This window comes from Lathyrus oleraceus, chromosome 7 (genome assembly GCF_024323335.1).
Source record: "Lathyrus oleraceus cultivar Zhongwan6 chromosome 7, CAAS_Psat_ZW6_1.0, whole genome shotgun sequence".
Taxonomy (NCBI): Eukaryota; Viridiplantae; Streptophyta; class Magnoliopsida; order Fabales; family Fabaceae; genus Lathyrus; species Lathyrus oleraceus.
In genome coordinates, this window is record NC_066585.1 from 208725641 (window position 1) to 208748233 (window position 22593).

Sequence of the window (22593 nt, forward strand, 5' to 3'; positions counted from 1 at the left end):
AAGTCAATAAAAATAGCTCAACACAATTTATTCACAATTAAACGATTAAAAATCAACTAAAAATGCATTAAATTAAATTATGTTTGATCAAAAATCTAAAATCTCTTCAAAACACCAAATAAATGGCCAAGAGATTTATCCTAGGTCAATGAAGGTCAAAGGACCTTAGACAAAAAATTTCATAATTTTTGGAAAGTTAAAAGTATTTTTAAACAATTAAAAATATGCATAAAAACAATTAAATCATGAAAAATATTAATGTTGATCCAAAAAATAATTTTAATTCAGAAAATGAAAGAGAAAAATATTTTAATTTTTTTGGTGAAAGTCCCATATTTTTTGGAACAATATTAAAATTAATATGAATTAATGAAAATAAATCAATTAAAATGAAAATTCAGAAAATCAAAAATACGTGGACCATCTGATCTCCCTCATTAACTGAGGTGGCAGATCAGATGGTCCCAAGTGCGCGTTCCATGTGGTTATCAGTCAACTGCGCAGCACGCGTGGTAATCACAATCAACACTCAAGATTAAAACATTTTGAATGGATCATGTGATTCAGAGACTTGCCAACACATCGCCGGAGCCAGAGCTCCGGTCTTCTTCTCTTGTGGACGTCACTGAACTGATACACCTTTAACCATCACCAAAATGAAAAAGTAAGACATGGATTTAAAGAAAAAACGCTCAGGAGGTTGAATCTGGCCTCAATTTTGTCTATCTCCAAGTATATAAGATGATACAGGGAGTTGAATTTTGAGGATCATGATCTGAGTTGGTTCGATTTGACCTCTAAGCAACTCAATCTTGTTGTCTACATTGGTAGGACTTCAGACAACCAAAAATCAACAAGAATAATGGAGAAATAAGAGAGAATCGAAGAGTGGAAAAATCTGGAAAATCACCGTCAATGGAGCTTCAGATTGGCATGATCTTGCTCTCAATTATGCTTAGCCTTGCTTCAAATGCTTGATGGAATAGAAATGGATCAAGGAGAGGGATGGACTCTTGGAGTTTCAATCTCAAAAACAATGGGAGATTCAAACTCGATTTTCAAAGAAAATCTTCAAGCTTATGCTTTAATGGTGAGGGTTTAGGGTTGCTAAATCAAAGCTTGCGCATGAGGTTCCCATTTTTGAGCAAGAGAGCTTCAATTTATAGGCCAATGGGAATGATATTTGCACACTTCCATTTTTAGCAAAACTTGAAAATCTCTCTTGCATGCTTGCATGGGCGTGTGATAGGCCCATCAAGTGATACACCAAGTTCCAAAATTGAGTGTAATCCATATTGAAATCATGTTGTCAAGCCATGCATTCGTGTATGAAAAGTGGAACTTGATATTATCCAAATGGTCCTTCAACTTTAACCCATCCACAAGTCATTCATCCTTTGTCCAACTTAGATGATTTTGGACTTTTTGGAAAGGTAACATTAAGAGGTATAACTTTCATGTTAGACACTTTTTCATTTAAAGCTTGGATCATGATGAATTTTGAGGTGGAAGTTTGGAAAATCAAACATATCAAAAAAAAAATCTAAGTATCAACCCATATGTTCACTTATTCCACCTTGAATAACTTTTTCTATGGGCTTCAAATGAGAAATGTTCCTTAATCATTATTGTATCTATTTTAAATCCCTTCAACTTGGTTACAAATTTGACCTTATTTGGATTTATCATGAAGGAGTTATTCATTTTAGAAGTTGAGGAAAATCACTTGTTCAATGGTATTGGCCCAAAATGACCTATAATCTTTTCACTTGGAACATACATTTGCAAGTTGAATTTGGACTTCCTCCAAACATAAAAGTTGAAGTAGACATATTGAATTTGATAATTCAATTTGAGTGGATGTTATCTTATAAAAAATGAGCAAGTTATGATCTTGGGAAGTTGACCTCCAAATTAGGGTTTAGACAAAACGACCTATAATCTTTCACCATAAAAAATGACTTTCCAAGCAAAAATAGATCTTAATCTAAACATAAAAGTTGTTTTAAATGTCATTTAGAGTAACTTTGTTCTTGGAATAATTTTCATATGATAAAAAGTGTAAGATATAGGGTCTAGGGAACCCCAGTTTTGACCAGTTGAATTCCTCTGGTCAACCAACATGAACCAACTTGCTAGCTTGATATTCTCTTGAATTTTGGGACTCATGGAGGATCATATATGGATAAGATGATGTAACGTGAAGTATATATTGAAATATTTGATCAATTGGTGAAGAAACTTGTTGAAGAAGTCACATGAGATACCTAGATGAATTAGGGCTTCCAAGGCAAACAAGCTTCAAACTCTTGATGATTTCTTGATAAAAGTAACATGTGAAGATAATGGGGATCCATATATGATACTTATAGCCATAGTAAACCATTTCTTGATTGAGCTCATTGCATTGAGGGTCTTGAACCCTAGATATGAGCTTGATAGATCAAAGGTAAGCATACACACTACCTACCAAAGTAGTTAAACTATACAATGACATATTTTTGGTTTTTTGGTTAGTAAATAAATAATAATGAAGTATCATATAATCAAATGTGCTTGGTGATCTGTCCCAATGCAAACCCAATGAATGAGGGGTAAGGAGGATGCCAAGGTGTGATCCCAATGTTAATGCATATGATGAGAATAGCATGAGGGATCTTAGGGTCAAAATTGGGGTCTTACAGGGCCTTGATAAGATAACCTTGCCAAAGTTGACTTGGGAAACACATTCAATGATGAACCAGTATCAACCAACACATTGGACAGAGCGTCCTCTTTGCAATTCATTGAAATGTGGAGTTTCAAGTTGTGATTTCTACCTTCCTCGGGAAGTTATTAATCACAAAAGCTCAGGTTATTACATGAAGTAATGTTGGCAACAATATGGTCAAACTGATCCACAGTAACATCGTGCTCCATGTAGGCTTATACTTTCTGCAAGGCCTCCCTTTGTGCTTCAGAATTCATCAACAATGATAACATAAAAATATTTGACAGCGTTTGAAGCAATTGATCCACAATGTTAAACTCACTTCTCATGATCAAACGAAGTAACTCATCGCCATCATTAGCCTTGAACCCCTTGGATTCACCAGACTGACAAGTTGGAGCGCTAATTGGATCAACTGCAGGAACTTCTGCTTTCGTACCCATTGAAACATCTTCCACAACTTTAGGAGAGACAGGGCCAAACACACGACCACTACGGGTCACCTTAACGACATTCACAATGCTCACCACTGAATTTGCCACGGGAACAGGAGCCTCTTGCCCATTCTCAATCATGGTAGCATTGTACTTATAAGGCACATCTTTATCGGATGAATAGGGGACGGGGACCTCTAACCGTATAACCAACGGTAATACCGATCTGTTGTCTTTCTTGCTACTCTCATACTGAATAACTACCCGCCCGGGGGTCTTGAACACTGGTACAATAACATTTACATCATTCCCCATATACCTGGATTGTTGAATTTGAATAACATTTTCATCCATCAGTTTCTGAGTATCCCTCTTGAGAATTACACATCCTCGAGGGTTGACGCTGCAAATAACACAAACATCATGGTCATGCTCATAATCACTAAACAAGCACATATCCCTATGAATCTCCACCAACGATCTTTGAATACGACGAACATCAAAAACCCTGAAATTCCCAGGACAACCGTCTACCATGTTCACAGAAGCATTGCCATGAGCAGGCAACATATTGGCTTTAACATTAGGTGCTCGATCCTCAAAGGACACCATACCACTCTTAATCAGCTTCTGAACCTCATACTTCAAAGGATAACAGTTTGCAATGTCACGTCCAGGAGCTCCCTGATGAAAAGCATAATTCAAAATTGGCTTGAACCACCATGGCAAAGGTTCAGGAGTTTGTGGAGGATTTCTTGGTTGAATCAGATTCTTGATAACCAAAGAAGGGTATAACTCTGCATACATCATTGGAATAGGGTCAAAAGAGACCTTGTTCCTCTCAAAATTATGATGATGATTGTTGTTATTGGAGTTGGTACGCTGTTGTGGCTGTTGTTGTTGTTGCTGAACGGGAACTGATTGATTTGCTAGATTATTAGTGAAAACAAGAATAACTGATGATACCTGATGATGTTGCTGGCCTGGTCTAACATTCTCCCTCACATGAGGCCTCCTCTGCCACCCTACAGACACTGTGTTGGTTTCCCCTTCCTTCTTTTTGGAGACACTACCACCATATTTCTTTCTTGAATATACTTCATCTTTGGACAACCTTCCTTCTCTAACACCTTCTTCCAGACGCATCCCCATATTCACCATTTCGGTGAAAACATTAGGAGCACTAGCAATCATGTGTTCATAATAAAATGAACTCAAGGTCTTCAAAAAGATCTTGGTTGTTGGTTCTAGGTGTTGGGAGCAATTTTGGTAAAACCAAGAGTGTTCACAAGATGTTACATGTGATGTCTTAACATAAGATATCTTGTACCTGCTGGAAGTTTAAAACATAATTATGCAGGATTGTTTCAGGATGTCATACCCGATGTCATGACATTTGTATACAGAACATTCAGTCTGAATGTTATGTATTATGTGATTGCGTTTTTAATGGCAATCTGTGTATGATTGATGAGTTAATTGAACACGCTATCAATCAGTAATTACAACGTGATTAACTTTTTTTCCAAAGAGATCTAATCTACTGTCATGAGAAGATTTAAAAGGAAAATAGTTTTAGGGTTTTATGATGTCCAAGCCCAGCAAATTGCTTCTATAAAAAGGACATGGAAAACCTGATTTGATACACAAGAAATACAAAGCGAAATATTGAGAGAGAATAAGGGTTTTAGTCTTGTGTGGTCGTGTGACTTATAAGCCATTCAATTCATCCATTGATGATTGAATTGGTCTGATTTTTGAGTTGTAATTTGTCACTCAAAGCTTTTAAGCATGAGTGTGTATCTACTTGATTGAAGCTGCTAAGTAAGATCAAGTGTGTGTCTTTGTAGAGTGTCTTTTTTTCATTGTAATTCTTGTTTAATATCACTGGTGTGATTGAGGGGGAGTGAGTGGGATCTCATATCTAAGAGTTCTTAGGTAGAAGTCACACGGGTAGAGATTAGGTGAAAAGACTGTAACTTGTGTTGTTTACTGAGAGTCTTTGAATTGATTCTATTTTAGTGGATTTCCTTCCTGGCTTGGCATCCCCTAGACGTAGGTGAGTTTCATCGAACTGGGTTAACAATTGCTTGTGTCTTTTGCATTACTGTTCTTTATCTTTATCCTGTTTGTATTATTCAGATATTAGTGTCGTGACATTACCTTCGACATCTCATATCTGATACCAGAATTTCAATTGGTATCAGAGTAGGCATCCTGCTCTGGTTTTGGGTGAGATCTAGGGACGATACTTTCTGGTACTATGGAGAGAGATGGAGGATCTATTCACAGGCCACCTATTTTGGATGGATCTAACTATGACTACTGGAAACCTCGAATGGTAGCCTTCCTAAAATCTCTGGATAATGAGGCTTGGAAGGCTGAGTTAACAGGCTGGGAACATCCAGTAGTTACTAATGAAGAAGAAGCTACAACTGATAAAAAGCCTGAAGAACAATGGACCAAGGAGGAGGATGATCTAGCCCTTGGAAATTCTAAGGAATTGAATGCTATATTCAATGGAGTAGACAAGAATATCTTCAGATTGATAAACAACTGTGAGGTTGCTAAAGATGCTTGGGACATTCTCAAAACCACTCATGAAGGCACCTCTAGAGTGAAGATGTCTAGACTGCAGCTGCTCACCACCAAGTTTGAAAATTTAAGGATGAAAGAAGATGAAAATATTCATGAATTTCATATTTGAAATTGCTAATGCCTCAGGAGCCCTGTGAGAGAAGATGTCAGATGAAAAATTAGTAAGGAAAATACTCAGGTCACTCCCTAAGAGATTTGCTATGAAGGTGACAACCATAGAAGAGTCTCAAGACATCTCCAATATGAGAGTTGATGAGCTAATTGGTTCCCTCCAAACATTTGAGATGGGAATGTGTGATGGATCTGAAAAGAAATCCAAAAGCATAGCCTTCATGTCAAACACTGAGGAGGAAGAGGAGGAAAGTGGTCAGGATGTTGATGAAGATCTGGCAAATGATGTAGCAATGTTGGGAAGACAGTTCAACAGACTTCTGAAAAAGATGGATGTAAGATCTAAGGAAAATGTCAAGAACATCACATCTGACATCAGTAAATCCAACAATGCTGGAAGAAGAACAATGTCAGATGAAAAGTCCAAAGAAGGAAAAGGAGTTCAGTGCCATGAGTGTGATGGGTATGAACACATTAGAATTGAATGTGGAACCTACCTCAAGAAACAGAAGAGGAGTCTTGCTGCCACTTGGTCTAATGAAAGTGAAACCTAAGAATCTGCAAATCTGGTGACTGCCTTGACTGGAAGATGGGGTTCTGATGAAGACTCAAGTGATGATGAAGTAACCTTTGAAGAGTTGGCCACTACCTACAGAAAGTTGTGTCTCAGAAGTACAGAAGTGTGTAAACACGTTGAAAGACAGAAGAAGGTGATAACTCAACTGGAGAATGAGAAGGTAGAACGCTTGGAAACCATCTCTAAATTAAAAACTGAAGTTGTGTTATTGAATGCCAAACTAGATGAGAGTCAACAAATGGACAGCCAGAAGAAAGTGATAGCACAGCTGGAGAATGAGAATGCAAAACATGTGGAAACCATCTCCAAGTTAAAGACTGAAGCTGTTTTCTTGAATTCTAAACTGGATGAGATGACCAAGTATGTAAGAATGCTAAACAATGGATCTGACTCCTTAGACAAGATTCTCCAGACTCGACAAATAACAGGAGACAAATATGGCATTGGGTTCAATGAATCTAAGCCTGAGTGCAGTTACACTGGTGGCAAACTTAAATCCAAACCTAAGTGCAGCCATATTAAAAGCAAACCTGAGATGTCACATCATATGTCACAACATCGTAAGGGAAGACAGCAGAAAGGGAAACACCAAAGATGGAGATGTCATTACCGTGGAAAATTTGGTCACATAAAGCCCTTTTGCTATAAGCTGTATGGTTATCCTGGTCCTGTTCAACATCAGACTCACCATCAACCTAGACCCAAACATCACCGGCCTGTCAACAAAAAGCAATGGGTTCCTAAGACTAATGTTACAAGTCTAATAGCTCACACTTCCTTCAGAGTTTCAGCCAAAGAAGATTGGTATTTTGACAGTGGGTGCTCCAGACACATGACTGGAAACAAAAACCTACTAACTGGCCTTCATCCTCATGCCACAAGCTATCTAACCTTTGGTGATGGAGCAAAGGGTGAAATCAAGGGGATTGGTAAGCTTGATTGCCCTGGAGTTCCTGATCTTGACAATGTCCTACTTCTTAAGGGCTTGACTGCAAACCTAATAAGCATCAGTCAATTGTGTGACCAAGGTCTAAATGTTAACTTCACTAAAACTGAATGTCTGATTACTAACAAAGAAAGTGAAGTGATCATGAAAGGAGTCAGCTTCAAAGACAACGGTTACATGTGGAGTTCTCAAGAAACTGTTTATTCCTCAATGTGTACCTTAGCCAAAGAATAAGAAGTGAAGACATGGCATCAAAGATTGAGCCATCTGCATCTTAGAGGTATGAAGAGTATTATATCTGTTGAAGCTGTTAGAGGAATTCCTAACTTGAAGATTGATGAAAGAAATGTCTGTGGGGAATGTCAGACAAGGATGTAACACCAGAAGCTCAGACATGACACCACTTCCAAAGTTTTGGAACTCCTCCATATGGACTTGATGAGACCCATGCAGGTGGAAAGCCTTGGTGGGAAGAAGTATGCTTATGTATTGGTGGATGACTTCTCCAGATACACCTGGATCAATTTTATAAGGGAAAAATCTGATGTGTTTGAAGTCTTCAAAGAGCTTTGTTTAAAACTCCAAAGAGAAAAGGAAAGTTCTGTCATCAAAATTAGAAGTGATCATAAGAAGGAATCTGAGAACAACAAGTTTGCTGAATTATGTTCTTCAAAAGGAATTCATCAGGAGTTCTCATCTCCCATTACTCCTCAGCAAAATGGCGTGGTGGAAAATAGAACTCTTCAAGAATCAGCCAAAGCTATGATTCATGCTAAGAAATTGCCCTACCACTCTTGGGATGAAGCTTTGAACACAGCCTGCTATGTTTACAACAGAGTGACCTTGAAAGGGACTTCTACAACCCTATCTGAAGTCTGGAAAGGGAGAAGACCTACAGTCAAATACTTCCATGAGTTTGGGAGTAAATGCTATATCTTGACTGATCATGAACAAAGAAGGAAGATGGATCCCAAAAGTGATGAAGGAATTTTTCTGGGCTACTCAATAAACAGTAGAGCATACATAGTCTTTAATTCCAGAACAAAAGTAATGAGGGAATCTATCAATGCTGTGGATGATGATCAACAGACTGATGTCATAGACGATGTTGAGACATCTCCAAATGATCCCCCAGCTGATTTCTTAGACAAAAATAATGAGAGTAAACCTCCTCAAGCTGAACCTGAAGATGACAAAATCAACAAGGGAGGTATTGACAAAACCCTATTTGTTAAGAATGAAGGAGGAAAACTCATGGTAGCTCAAATATATGTGGATGATATTGTGTTTGGCGGGATGTCAGATCAGATGGTGGAACATTGTATTAGACAGATGCAGTCTAAGGTTAAGATGAGCCTTGTTGAAGAGCTGACCTATTTCCCTGGGCTACAAGTCAAACAGATATAAGATTCTATCTTTTTATCTCAAAGCAAATATGCCAAGAACATTGTTAAGAAGTTTGGCATGGAGAATGCAAGTCATAAAAGGACACCTGCTCCTACATATTTGAAAGTCTCCAAAGATGAAAATGGAGTTAATGTAGATCAAAGTCTATATAGAAGCATGATAGGAAGTTTGCTATATCTCACAGCAAGCAGACCTGACATTGCACTTTATGTAGGTGTTTGTGCTGGATATGAAGCTGAATACATAGCAGCTGGAAGTAGCTGTTCTCAACTGGTTTGGATGAAACAAATGTTGACTGAATATAGTGTCACACAAGATGTCATGACATTGTACTGTGACAACCTGAGTGCAATAAACATTTCCAAGAATCCTATTCAGCACAGCAGGACTAAGCACATTGATATTCGGCTTCACTTCATTAGAGAACTTGTGGAAGAGAAAACCATAGCACTGGAGCATGTTATTACTGAAATGAAATTATCTGACATATTCACAAAAGCTTTGGATGCTAATCAGTTTGAAAGTTTAAGAGGGAAATTGGGGATTTGTATTTATGAGAATTTATAGCAATTAAAATGGAGTGGAAAAGGTAATATTGTCTGCCCACTTAAAAGAAAGTGCCCCATTTATGGTAAATCATTACCTAGTATTGGAACTAGCATTTCCACACGCTACCTCAACACAACCATTTCCATCTCCATCAAACTGCTCAGACCATCTCTGCTAGGGCAACAAAACGTTTCTCAAAAGTTCAACAAAATGTCATAACATCCCTCATCCTTTGGCTTAAAACCCACTCACAAAGCAAGGACTCCCTCCATGGAGTTTCTAGATGAAGATGTTTTGGAGGTTGTTCCTCTTTCTGTAATTCAGGCGACGCCCCTGGCCCTTCTTCCACGGCAGGAAACAATCAAGGTAACAACTCTGAAAACTCTCCACCTAAGGATGACATGCACTATACATATCGTGTCATTAGGAACCTGGTAACTAGGATTCTAAACGAAGGACACTCTGTCAAAGGAGTTTCGACTCCTCTGTCTAGAAGGGACCCCTCACCTGAGGTGGAACCTCAAACTGAGAAAGATGATGACTCATCTAGATCAGAGAAAGACATTGCTGCTGAGGGACTGTGCTCTCTAGGAAAAACCATGCCTAGCAAGAATCCTATAGATGCTTCTCAATCTAAGAAGCATGACACTGCTGAGAGAGTAATTGATTTGGAGGAAGAGAGTTCAGAAGAGGAAGATGACACCTTGGTTCATCACTTGAAACTAAGTGTTGCAAAGAAAATGAAAACCAGGAAAGGGAAGACTGTGGCTGAGATGTTGATATCCAGAACTAGGAAGAAGACTGTTGTTGTAGGTCTTTCTAAACCATGGAGTAAAGTAGAGGTCAAGAAGAGAAAGGTCAGAGAAAGTTCTGACTCTGAAGATGATGTCAAAGACGATGTCCCAGACATCTCTCCTGCTAAAAGGCAAACTATTAAAAAGTCTCCAGCTAAGGTTGCAGTTGTGCATTTGGACAACATTTCCTTCCATCTGGAAGATGGTGCTGCCAAGTGGAAATTTGTTATACAGAGGAGAGTTGCTGTAGAGAGGGAACTTGGGAAAGATGATGTGGAAGTGAAGGAGGTTATGGAGTTGATCAAGTCTGCAGGTTTAAAGAAAACAGTGGTTGCATTACCCCAATGCTTTGAAGGTCTGGTGAAGGAGTTTGTGGTGAATACCCCAGAGGATATTTCTGACAAGAATAGCAAGGAATTCTGCAAGGTCTTTGTGAGAGGCAGGTGTGTAAGGTTCTCCCCAACTATAATCAATAAGTTCCTAGGAAGAGGAACTGAAGGAGGTGTTGAGTTAGAAGCCACAAACAATGAAGTCTGTAGGACAATCACTGATGGTCAAGTCAAGGAAGGGCCAAGCAAGAAGCATCTATCAGCTGGTAAATTAACTGTAAAGTATGCTATCTTGCATAAGATAGGTTCAGCCAACTGGGTGCCAACCAACCATATCTCAACAATATCTAATGCTCTTGGAAGGATTATATATGCTATTGGAACAAGGCTCAACTTTGATTTTGGAAGGTTCATGTTTGAAAAAATTGTTAGACATGCCTCCACTAATGCAATAAAGCTGCCAATTGACTTTCCCTCTATCATTTGTGGAATTATTTTAAGCCAGCAACCTGGTATTCTAAACACAAGTGATATCTCCAGTAGAAGGAAGCCTCCATTGTCCATTCACTACAAGTTATTTGAAGGCAGTCATGTCAATGGCATTGTGATGACATCTGCAAGGAAGGAGCCAGCCTCTCAAGGTGGCCTAATTGCTCAATTGAAAGAAACTTGTAAAGAGCTGGAAACTGGGATTAGGGTTGCCAAGGCTAGGAAAGAGGCTTTAGAGGTTCTCATTAGTAGCTTGGAGCAAGAAGAGATGGATAAGGTTGGTGAAGCCAAGGAGTCAGCTGCCCATACCTCAAGTGAGAGGTCTAATTCTCAAGATCAATCTAGTGGCAGTTTTGAATCTGAAGGTGAAGAAGATGCTACTTCCTCAGACTAAGTTGTGGTGATGGTTCCCCCTGTTAATGTTGTGTGTTCTGGATGCTGTTTTGGATATTTTGGATGCTTGGATGATTTGTTGCTTTTCTGTTTAATGTTTGTAATTTCTGGCAGTCCTTTTTGATGCCATGATGTAATTTTTGGGCTCTTTATAAGTTCCCTGGATTTCTGATTATCTCAGCTATTGCAGTTGTGTACAATTTGGTTTTGTACCACCTGACATTTATGTTTTAACATTCTATATGTTATAGCATCCCTTGTGAGTTTCTCTGCTAGACTAATTGACATTTATTTTGTCTAATTGGTCACTTTGGTCTATTTTGACTAAAAAGGGGGGAGAAGGTATTATGTGGAGAACTGCAGTTGTGTGGAGATGTGGAGAGCTGCAGTTATTATATGCTGAAGTAACAGTTATTATGTGCTGTTGTAGCTAGGCTAAACAGGTGACAGGTGACAGCTGATGTTGAACAGAATGATGTTTTATGATATTTTGTTCTATGATGTTGAACAGAAGAATGTTCTGTGTTGTACAAGTGGTTGTACAGGTGATGTTAAAGGAGATGTCAGAATGTGATTCTGAATTCTGAATGTTATAGATGTTGAAGGAGATGTCTGTAGGTGAACAGACTTAGGGGGAGAAGAAGTACCCATGTGCGTTTGTGTATTACTAGTTGCTATTATAGTTAGTAATTGTGTTCGCTTCTGCTGCTGCTTAAACTGTTGTTATGTTGTTTAACTGCTGATGTGTTTTTTCTTGTGAACAAAATGGACTGATATATGTTTTAGCCAAAATTTACCAAAGGGGGAGTTTGTTGGTTCTAGGTGTTGGCAGCAATTTTGGTAAAACCAAGAGTGTTCACAAGATGTTACATGTGATGTCTTAACATAAGATATCTTGTACCTGCTGGAAGTTTAAAACATAATTATGCAGGATTGTTTCAGGATGTCATACCCGATGTCATGACATCTGATATCATGTACCTGTTGGATGTTTAAAATATAATTATGCAGGATTGTTCCAGGATGTCAGACCCGATGTCATGACATCTGTATACAGACATTCAGTCTGAATGTTATGTATTATGTGATTGCGTTTTTAATGGCAATCTGTGTATGATTGATGAGTTAAATGAACATGCTATCAATCAGTAATTACAATGTGATTAACTTATTTTCCAAAGAGATCTAATCTAATGTCATGAGAAGATTTAAAAGGAAAATAGTTTTAGGGTTTTATGATGTCCAAGCCCAGCAAATTGCTTCTATAAAAAGGACATGGAAAACCTGATTTGATACACAAGAAATACATAGCGAAATATTGAGAGAGAATAAGGGTTTTAGTCTTGTGTGGTCGTGTGACTTGTAAGCGATTCAATTCATCCATAGATGATTGAATTGGTCTGATTTTTGAGTTGTAATTTGTCACTCAAAGCTATTAAGCATGAGTGTTTGTCTACTTGATTGAAGCTGCTAAGTAAGATCAAGTGTGTGTCTTTGAAGAGTGTCTTCTTTTCATTGTAATTTTTGTTTAATATCACTGGTGTGATTGAGGGGGAGTGAGTGGGATCTCATATCTAAGAGTTATTAGGTAGAAGTCACATGAGTAGAGATTAGGTGAAAAAGACTGTAACTTGTGTTGTTTACTGAGAGTCTTTGAACTGATTCTATTTTAGTGGATTTCCTTCCTGGCTTGGTAGCCCCTAGACGTAGGTGAGTTGCACCGAACTGGGTTAACAATTGCTTGTGTCTCTTGCATTACTGTTCTTTATCTTTATCCTGTTTGTATTATTCAGATATTAGTGTCGTGACATTACCTTCGACATCTCATATCTGATACCAGAATTTCATTGGTCATCTCTTTCTCCTCCAGGAGTGGGCAAATTTGAGCAACCAACTCTCTCCATCTTTGGGCATACTCCTTGAATGTCTCTTTGTCCTTTTGAGACATTAATCTTAACTGATCCCGGTTGTGCGCCATATCAACATTATACTTATATTGCTTGACTAAAGCATCACCCAAGTCATTAAAAATCCCAAATTAGCACCGTCCAATCCCATATACCATCTGAGTGCAGCGCTAGTTAGACTGTCCTGGAAGTACGGGATGAATAGTTAATCATTGTCGGTCTGAGTAGACATCTTTCGAGCATACATGACAAGATGAGTCATAGGGCAAGTATTCCTCTTATATTTTTCAAAGTTTGGGACCTTGAACTTGATTGGGATCTTGACGTTAGGCACTAAACACAACTCAACAACACTCTTACCAATAAGATCTTTCCCCCTTAAGGTCTTCAACTCCTTTCTCAGCTCAAGGAACTAGTCTTTCATCTCGTCCATCTTCTCATAAACATCGGGACCTTCATACGCCTCAGAGTGATAGATGGTATCCTCGACACGGGGCAAAGTATGCACAATGGGAGGCGGCACAGACATGACTAGGCTAGATGTCGGCATAGAATCAAATGTTGGAGCATACCCTTCAGGCACAAAATTTGGTGGCATTCTGCATGAGAATCTGACAAGCATGGCAGGAACCGACTGGCTAGTAGCAACAATACGAACTGATGTTGAAGCAATCTCAAAAATCATAGTCCTTTGAGGAGAAGGAGTTACAGGAGGCAGAGATGGTTGGTTCTGAGCGGAAATAACATATTCCATCAAAGCAGTGAGTCTAGAAATATCATCCTTAAGTTCTCTGTTCTCTTGTTCAAGATGCTACATTCTTCTCTAGCGATTAGCTCGAGTGTTATAGTGATGAGTCAGCTTGTCTGATACACATAAGAAGAACCACAAGACATCTGGCTGAAGAAACCTGTTATGCAAATGGTGCTTGAAATGCAATATTTTTTATTGTTTTTAATTCCAAGGAACATATAAAGTACTATTTGCAAATATTTTCAATTAACAATAATAACAATTTAATTGATCATAAAATCTATTTTTATTCATAAAATTTGGAAGGAATAGACTGATTACAATTTCAGAAACCAAAATATAAAAAACAAGAGAAAAGGAAAATATCATCCTAAGGATCCCTAGCAATTACATCAGATGAATTGGCTAAGGGAGTGTACATCCTGTAGATGCGTCGAATCTCTGACTCAAAACCCATATGCATCTGAGCCTTCTCGAGGACGAGCCGATCAACAATCTTCTTCCAAGCACCGAAAGCTGAGGAATACTAGAGGAAAATAAATCATCTGGCTCTCTCTGTCCTTTCACTACACGCTCTTCCAGAACCTCAATAAGTGCATCTTTGTCCTTCGACTCAAGTTGCAACTCTACATGCTTGCAGTTTAAGGCATGGAACCACTCTTCCCACAAGTCTCTCTCTTGCTTCATCTTGGCAAATGCGTCTTCCAACTCCTCTACATCTTGGTTAGGGAGAGTTGATGGCTCAACCATAACCACACACATAGGTCTCTCGCGAGCGTACGACATCTTGAGCTCCAAATATCTCTTCTTCACCCAAATTGTGTAAGCTTCCAAAGCTACACAGTTGCATGGACCAAGCTCAGATCTTCCTTTCCTTTGCACATTGTGCCAAGCATGCACCATCCTACTCTTCAAATGTTAGGGATCTTTACCCTCTTGATAGAATAGACCCTCTAACTGGAGGTTATTAGTATCTCTCAAGGGGAACCCAAGCTGACGACAGGCCAATGTTAGGTTGTAGTTGATTCCTCCTTGCATACTAATGAGAGGCCTGTTAGAGAACTCACCACAAATGTCAATAATATCCAAGCTACCCAATACAGAATCATACCAAACATTATCTTCATTAATGAGAGACATAAGTCTCTGAGACCACCATAGACATTGTCGGTTCTCCAAGAAAGCAGGCGTCTGAGGCAAGTGCAAAATCAACCACTTGTACAGAAGAGGAACACAACACGCAACGGTTCCACCACCCTTAAAATTCCTCAAATGCAAAGAGAAATACATGTCACCTAACAAAGTCGGAACAGGATTCCCAATCAAGAATATTCTGATGGCGTTAACATCAACGAAACCGTCAATGTTAGGGAACAAAGAAAGACCATAGATGAGCAATACAAATATGGCTTCAAAAGCATCCACACTACTGGCTTGAGAAAAAGCAGCAGCTCTCCCGATGAGAAACTCAGAGGTCAACCCTAGAATCCCTCCTTTCTTCACCATGATAGCATCAATCTCAGATTTCTTCAGATGAAGAGCCTCAGGATCTCCTCCAATCCACTGAAAGGTACCTTGTTAAACATGGGCATACCCAAGAGATGGGCATAATCCCCTAACTTGGGCACAAGCTGATAATCAGGAAAAGTGAAGCACCGATAAACAGGACCGTAAACTGCATCAAGACACTCAAAAGTCCTTCAACCACACCAGTAGGTGAATGTTATGATGCACATGTATGCATGAATGCAACAATCACACACAAGGGACCACACACAAGGAAAACACAAACAAAGGTCAAGGTATGAATCAAGTCATTATCAAGATCAATCATCCATTTTGGTGGATTATGGTTTTCACCTTATCAACACCCAAGTTTCATTGAAATTGACGAGACTAATCAAATCAACCAAGAATCAAAGGATTTGTTGTAAGTCACGAGCATAGAGTCGGATTAAGAACCATCCCAAAGGAGTGTACTAAGGATAAAGACATGTAGATCATGTTCTAAAAGGTTCCCAGAGTCGTGATCCCATCTATCAAATACTATAGGTTAGAATGACTGACTCATTAACCCATAATATTCTCAAGAGAAACTCGTCTGAGTGTAGTATCGCGTAATAATTGTTATCAAGTCTACACTTGAACAATCTCCGCACTATGTCCTAAATATGCCAAGTTGGGTTATATGTTCTATGGTCCTCAGCTTCTCGGATCCCCAAATTAGAGAAAGAAATTCCTATCCACGACTTACTCGTTTGACATCAGTAACTCCAAAGAGGTCTCCACTTAGCGAGGGATCTCATGTCAACTCTTTCATGACTACTCCTTCAAAGCCAACATGACTATATCACCCTCATATCTTAAATTGCACTCAAGTTCGGGTTAGAACTTGCACAACAAATAGAATATCACACAAACAGTATATACAAACTAATAAAAGGAAAAGAGATTACAAACTAACCAAAGGAAAAGAGAAAAAGTACGAACAAAACCCAAAGATAAGAAGTTTTCAAATGAAAACTAATAAAATGTCAGAGATTACAGGTAAGGGGGTTGGTTACACAGAGGGGAGGTATTAACACCCAAAGTGTCCTTGGTACTCCTAGGGAGCCCTTTTTTATGTGTAAGTGTTTTGGTCAAAATGATGTTTGATAAAAATATAGAGTGAGGGGATGAGAAAAGACTTCATTAATTATATTTTTGTGTTTGACAAGACTTTCGGTCTTAGGCCTACATACCAACATAAAAATGAGGGATTAAAACCCCGTAGTTCGTGGTAAAAATTTCAAAGAAGTTGGGGTGAATTAATTTTGCCAAAAGTTTAACAGAAAAAGGCACAAAAGGGCCAATGACTTGAATGGGGTTGTAGCGGTAAATTCATGACCATCAAGTTATGGATAAACTTGACGTCAATAAAACTAGAGTCGCCACCGCGCTTTTATTGTTTCCAAAGGGAAAAGGGAAAAGTACGAACAAAACCCAAAGATAAGAAGTTTTCAAATAAAAACTAATAAAATGCCAGAGATTACAGGTAAGGGGGTTGGTTACACAGAGGGAAGGTGTTAGCACCCAAAGTGTCCTAGGTACTCCTAGGGAGCCCTTTTCTATGTGTGCATATGTGTTTGGTATAAAAGATGTTTGAGGAAAATAGAATGTGGGGATGAGAAAAGAATTCACTGATATTATTTTTGTGTTTGACAAGACCTTCGGACTTGTGCCTACGTACCAATATGAAAATGAGGGATCAAAACCTCGTAGTTCGTGGTAAAAATTTCAAATAAGTTGGTGAATTGCTTTTTACAAAAGTTAATAAGAAAAGGCACAAAGGGCCAAAAGTTTGAATGAAGTTGTTAGTTATTTTTGTCTTTTGAAATTTTAAGTCAATATGGTTAAGTTTATTTACAATTTTGATTTAAGAAAAAGCTTGAAAATTTATTGGCATAAGGCCAAAGTTTCTAATCATTGAAATAATGTCTAAGTTTGAAATCAAAAGAAAAGAAGGTTTTGGAAAAGGGGGAGACATTTTGAAATTTAAGAAGTGGGAGGAGATGAAGAGACTATCCTAAGCACAAATTTAAAAGTTAGGAGTTGAAAAGATCTTACCAATGGGATGCAATCCAACAGACAAGAATGTCATATAGAAACCCATTTTCCCTTTGGACTTTGAATCAAGCAATAATCAATAAGCAATTAGTAACATCCAAACATCATGAAGATTAAGGCATCAAACAAAAATAGCCACATCCAAGCAAGAAATTCCCATAGCTAGCAGTCTTCTTTGTCTTCCCATGTATCAGATGAATTATTCCTTAATCAACTCAAAGTAAAACATCAGACACAAGATCCAAATAAAAATTAAGCACAAAGAAAGAGTAGCAGATGAATTCAAACAAATCCCAAGGCTTGCATCAGATGAAGGCTTAGTTTACAATAGCTCAGTCTCAGGATGTTGGCATTGGCCAAGTCCTTTTTGCATAGGGAATGTAGCCTAATCCTAAGTCCAAAAGTTCATATCAAGATCAACAGTCCACCAGATGTCTTTTAGTGTTTTTATTGCTATTAAGTATTTTAAGATCCTAACACAAAAAAAAACCAAAACACACAAACAATATATACAATCACAAGATATGGCTCAAATGAGCAACGTGAAAATGACATAAACATAAACAAGTTATATGAAATGTAAATGGAAATGAATGATAAAGGACTAAAATTTAAATTGCATAAAATAAATGGCTTAAAAGTAGAGCAACATTAAAAATAATTAGTCAAAGGTTAGTCAATTGTTAATGGTGATTTTTAATTGATTAAGTCATTATTTGGAGAACACTCAACCATTCATTCACAAGTATGAATCCTTGAACCAAGATATCTTCCATGAGAAGGGCTCCAACTTGGATAATTCAACAAGTATGCCACTAGCTCCCATGAAAGGAAAAAAGGTCAAGTCTCCACACAATGACGTGAAGAATGGGGACGTACAATCCCACTTACTAGAATGCTATGCCTTAAGGGTCAAATTTAGCTTTATGTTAAGCAATCGTAATTGGACTTATGTAGAAGTCACAACTATTTGAGGTCGGGCAATAAAAATTTAGGTGTTAATGCATGTTAGAGATTTGGTATGAAGAACCAAACTCCTAAAACATACAACACACTAAAAGAAAAGATCAAGAGAAAGAGACTTATCTCAGTCATACTTGTATTGGTTCATCTGACATAAGGTCATTGATATACCAATTAGACTTTAGACATTAGAGATTTCATTGGTCAAATGAGGGAATGGGAAAGAATAAGGATGAACATGAACAAGGAGGGGATGATAGAAACACAAATTGACCAAGGGAGGATTTTCATCAAATCAAAACCATTCATTCATTTTGGGAGATGAAATATACATTTCATCAATCCCCTAAATCCAATGGTTTTGATCCAACAAAAGTCAAACCAACCTTGACCAAGGCCCAAACAGAAAGTCAAACATCATAAGACCATAAAAATGGCTCAACATAATTTTTAAACAATTAATCAATTAAAAATACAATTAAAAATGAATTAAAATACATTTTAACATGGTCAAAACCTAAAATCCCTTCAAAACACCAAATAAATGGCCAAGGGATTTGTCCTAGGTCAAACAAGGTCAAAGGACCTTAGACAAAAAATTTCACTATTCTTAAAAAGTCAGAAGTATTTTTAAACAATTAAAAATATGAACAAAAACATTTAATTCATGAAAAATATCAAAATTAATCCAAAAAATAATTTTAGTTCAAAATATGGAAAAGAAAAATATTTAAAGATTTTTGGTGAAAGTCCCGTATTTTTTGGATTAAAAATGAAATTTCTATGAATTAAAAAAAAAGTAATTAAATGAAAATTCAGAAAATAAAAAGAAATTGGAAAAAAAGAGGGTCATCCGATCTCCCTCATTAATTGAGGTGGCAAATCTGATGGCCAAGCGCGTATCATCCATCATAGTCCACAGTCAACGCGCATGTACAAGTTGTAACACCCTTCTAAAATACCCCAAATTTAAATTAAAACATCAAAACATAAATCAGAGTAGATATGCAATTTAAGGGTGTCACACTTGACACTTCACACCATTTTCCAAATAACTGGTCATACTCATTTATTTATCAAAATAAAACATTGCACAATTCGCAGCGGATAGAGATCTAATCAATCATGCAAACCATGTAATCACATTACATGTAAAACTGTTCAACAACCACAATTGAAAACAAAGTAAACATCCCGTCCCGATGTTACATATACCAGAGCATGACCCACTAAGGAACTACACTAGACTTCAAGCACTAGCTTCTACTCAATCACTGCTCGTTACCTGAAACATAGTTGTAAGGGTGAGTTCCTCAATCGATATAATAAGCATTATAAAATATCATGTAATGCTAAGTAAATTAACACATTTCATCACCCAAATCAGATCACACATTCAGCAACGGCAACATCAACTCAAAATCATAATCATACTCAACCCAACACAAAACACACGTATAATATTGGAATACATCCATTCATATTATACGCCATACATATATTATGCAATGAGACTCCATGCATGCGGTACCGACTATTCGTGAACACATAGTTCAACCTCACCGATCAAATCCAGATACGGCTACCAAGCTCACTAGTCCCACTCATTTGAGACCTAGTGACTCACATCACTAATTCCTCACCATGGGAATTAGCTACCACCCCAAGGGCTATGCTATGCACGCTAAATCACCTAGCATGCAAACATCAACAACAATCCACAATAACTCATCACTAATTCCTCACCATGGGAATTAGCTACCACCATAAAGGCCATACTATGCACGCTAAATCACCTAGCATGCAACATCAACAACAATCCACAATGGACATATGCTCACACTCTAAGCCATAAATAGTCCATCCACAATTGCATACATAATAGATATATTCACAGCATTATGCATACCATCACACATCATCAGCATATTTATCACATAATCATATCATATCATGCCAAATTAATAAACCACAGTATTAGCACACTCTACTAATACCTATACTGCTCAAAACAACGGGAAATGATCCCTACTATATCATACACCAATATAGGCCAATCATCAAATATGTTCACAATATTTAAATATCAATTTTTCACTTTTCAAACAGTGTTAACCGGTTAACGCCCTGGGTTAACCGGTTAACGCAACACAGAACACGCTTCCTGGCACATTTCAACAGTGTTAACCGGTTAACGCCCTGGGTTAACCGGTTAACGCAAGACAGACAACAATTTCTCATAATTCATAACAGTGTTAACCGGTTAACACCCTGGGTTAACCGGTTAACGCAGAACATAAATAAATTCTTTTAATTATCATAACAGTGTTAACCGGTTAACACCCTGGGTTAACCGGTTAACGCAAGACAGAAAGCTGTTCCTGCGCTAACACGAACAGAATGCAGAATTACCCGCATTTTTCACCGTCAAAGGACTTCCGAACCTCCGATTTCGATTCCGTAAACGGCTACACGTCCAGAAAATCACAACTCGTCCAATTATAGATTTAATCACAGTTTTTAACGCAATTCATTCATCACAATTCAAGGTATTTCTCAAACCTAATTAGAGTCAATCAATGGCTTATTACTACCCATCACATGTTAATCCATAATACCCATTAAACGACGATAAACCCCCCTTACCTGAGTTAATCCGGCAATTGATTCTTCGACCTTCAAGAATCGTGAATCCTCCTCTTGAGCCCTAGCCTCTTCTTCTCCCTTTCTCAGTTCTTCTCTTTTCTCCCAATATTACGTGTTCTCTGTTTTCACGTGAAAAACCTTTTTACCAAATGGGACCTTTATATATATTCCAACTTATTATTCCAATAATAATAATTCCAAATAATATTCCAATAATAATCCAATTATTTAATTAAATTAATAAATATACTATTAACTTAATTTAAATAATTATCATATTTTATCGGGGTGTTACAACTCTCCCCCACTAAAAGAGTTTTCGTCCTCGAAAACATACCTCAAGCGAATAACTCCTGATAAGACTCCTTCATCTGACTCTCAAGTTCCCAAGTCACATTGCCACCTGCTGGTCCTCCCCAAGCTACCTTTACCAAAGCAATCTCTTTACCCCGCAACTGCTTCAACTCTCGATCCTCTATCCTCATAGGTGATGTTTCAACAGTCAGGTTATCTCTCACCTGTACATCATCTACTTGGACCACATGCGACGGATCAGGAATGTACCTCCTCAACTGAGACACATGAAAAACCTCATGCAAATTCGCAAGTGACGGCGGTAAAGCGATACGATAGGCTACCTCCCCTATCCTCTCCAAAATCTGATAAGGACCAATAAATCGAGGTGTCAACTTCTTCGACTTCAAAGCTCGACCAACCCCAGTTATCGGAGTAACACGAAGAAACACATGATCTCCCTCTTGAAACTCAAGTGACTTCCTCCTCTTGTCGTGATAATTCTTCTGACGACTCTGAGCAATCCTCATCTTCTCCTGAATCATCTTAATCTTTTCCGTAGTTTGTTGAACAATCTCCGGTCCAACCACAGCACTCTCACCGGACTCATACCAACATAAAGGTGTCTGACATCTCCTACCATACAAAGCTTCAAACGGTGCCATACCAATGCTCGAATGAAAACTATTGTTGTAGGTAAACTCAATCAAAGGTAAATAACAATCCCAAGCACCTCCCTTTTCCAAAACACAAGCCCTCAAAAGATCCTCCAGTGACTGAATAGTCCTCTCAGTCTGACCATCAGTCTGCGGATGATATGCAGAACTCAATCTCAGCTTAGTTCCCAAAGCCCTCTGCAAACCTTCCCAGAACTTCGATGTAAATCTAGGATCTCTGTCCGAAACAATACTCGACGGAATACCATGCAAACTTACAATTTTCTCAATATACAACTCAGCTAATCTCTCTAACGGATAATCCATTCTGATCGGAATGAAATGAGCCGATTTTGTCAATCTGTCAACAATCACCCAATTAGCTTCAAAATTCTTAATTGTCCTCGGTAAACCAGAAACAAAATCCATACTG

At 38.0% G+C, this 22593-nt stretch overlaps 1 protein-coding gene across 1 annotated transcript; it reads right to left on the reverse strand.

The window, feature by feature from the left end:
* Window positions 1-2925: 2925 nt before the first annotated feature.
* LOC127102962 (uncharacterized) lies at window positions 2926-4296 on the reverse strand. The gene is made up of 2 exons (XM_051040272.1): window positions 3788-4296; window positions 2926-3652 (listed from the first exon to the last, which is right to left on the reverse strand). Exons 1-2 carry the CDS (start codon window positions 4294-4296, stop codon window positions 2926-2928), a joined length of 1236 nt encoding a protein of 411 aa, XP_050896229.1.
* Window positions 4297-22593: the final 18297 nt, after the last annotated feature.

Coding starts and splice junctions, on each gene's coding strand:
- LOC127102962 (XM_051040272.1), bottom strand. CDS start 4,296: ATGGGGATGCGTCTGGAAGAAGGTGTTAGAGAAGGAAGGTTGTCCAAA. Junction 3,653..3,787: donor GCAAACTGTTATCCTTTGAA/GTATGAGGTTCA, acceptor TGGGAATTTCAG/GGTTTTTGATGTTCGTCGTA.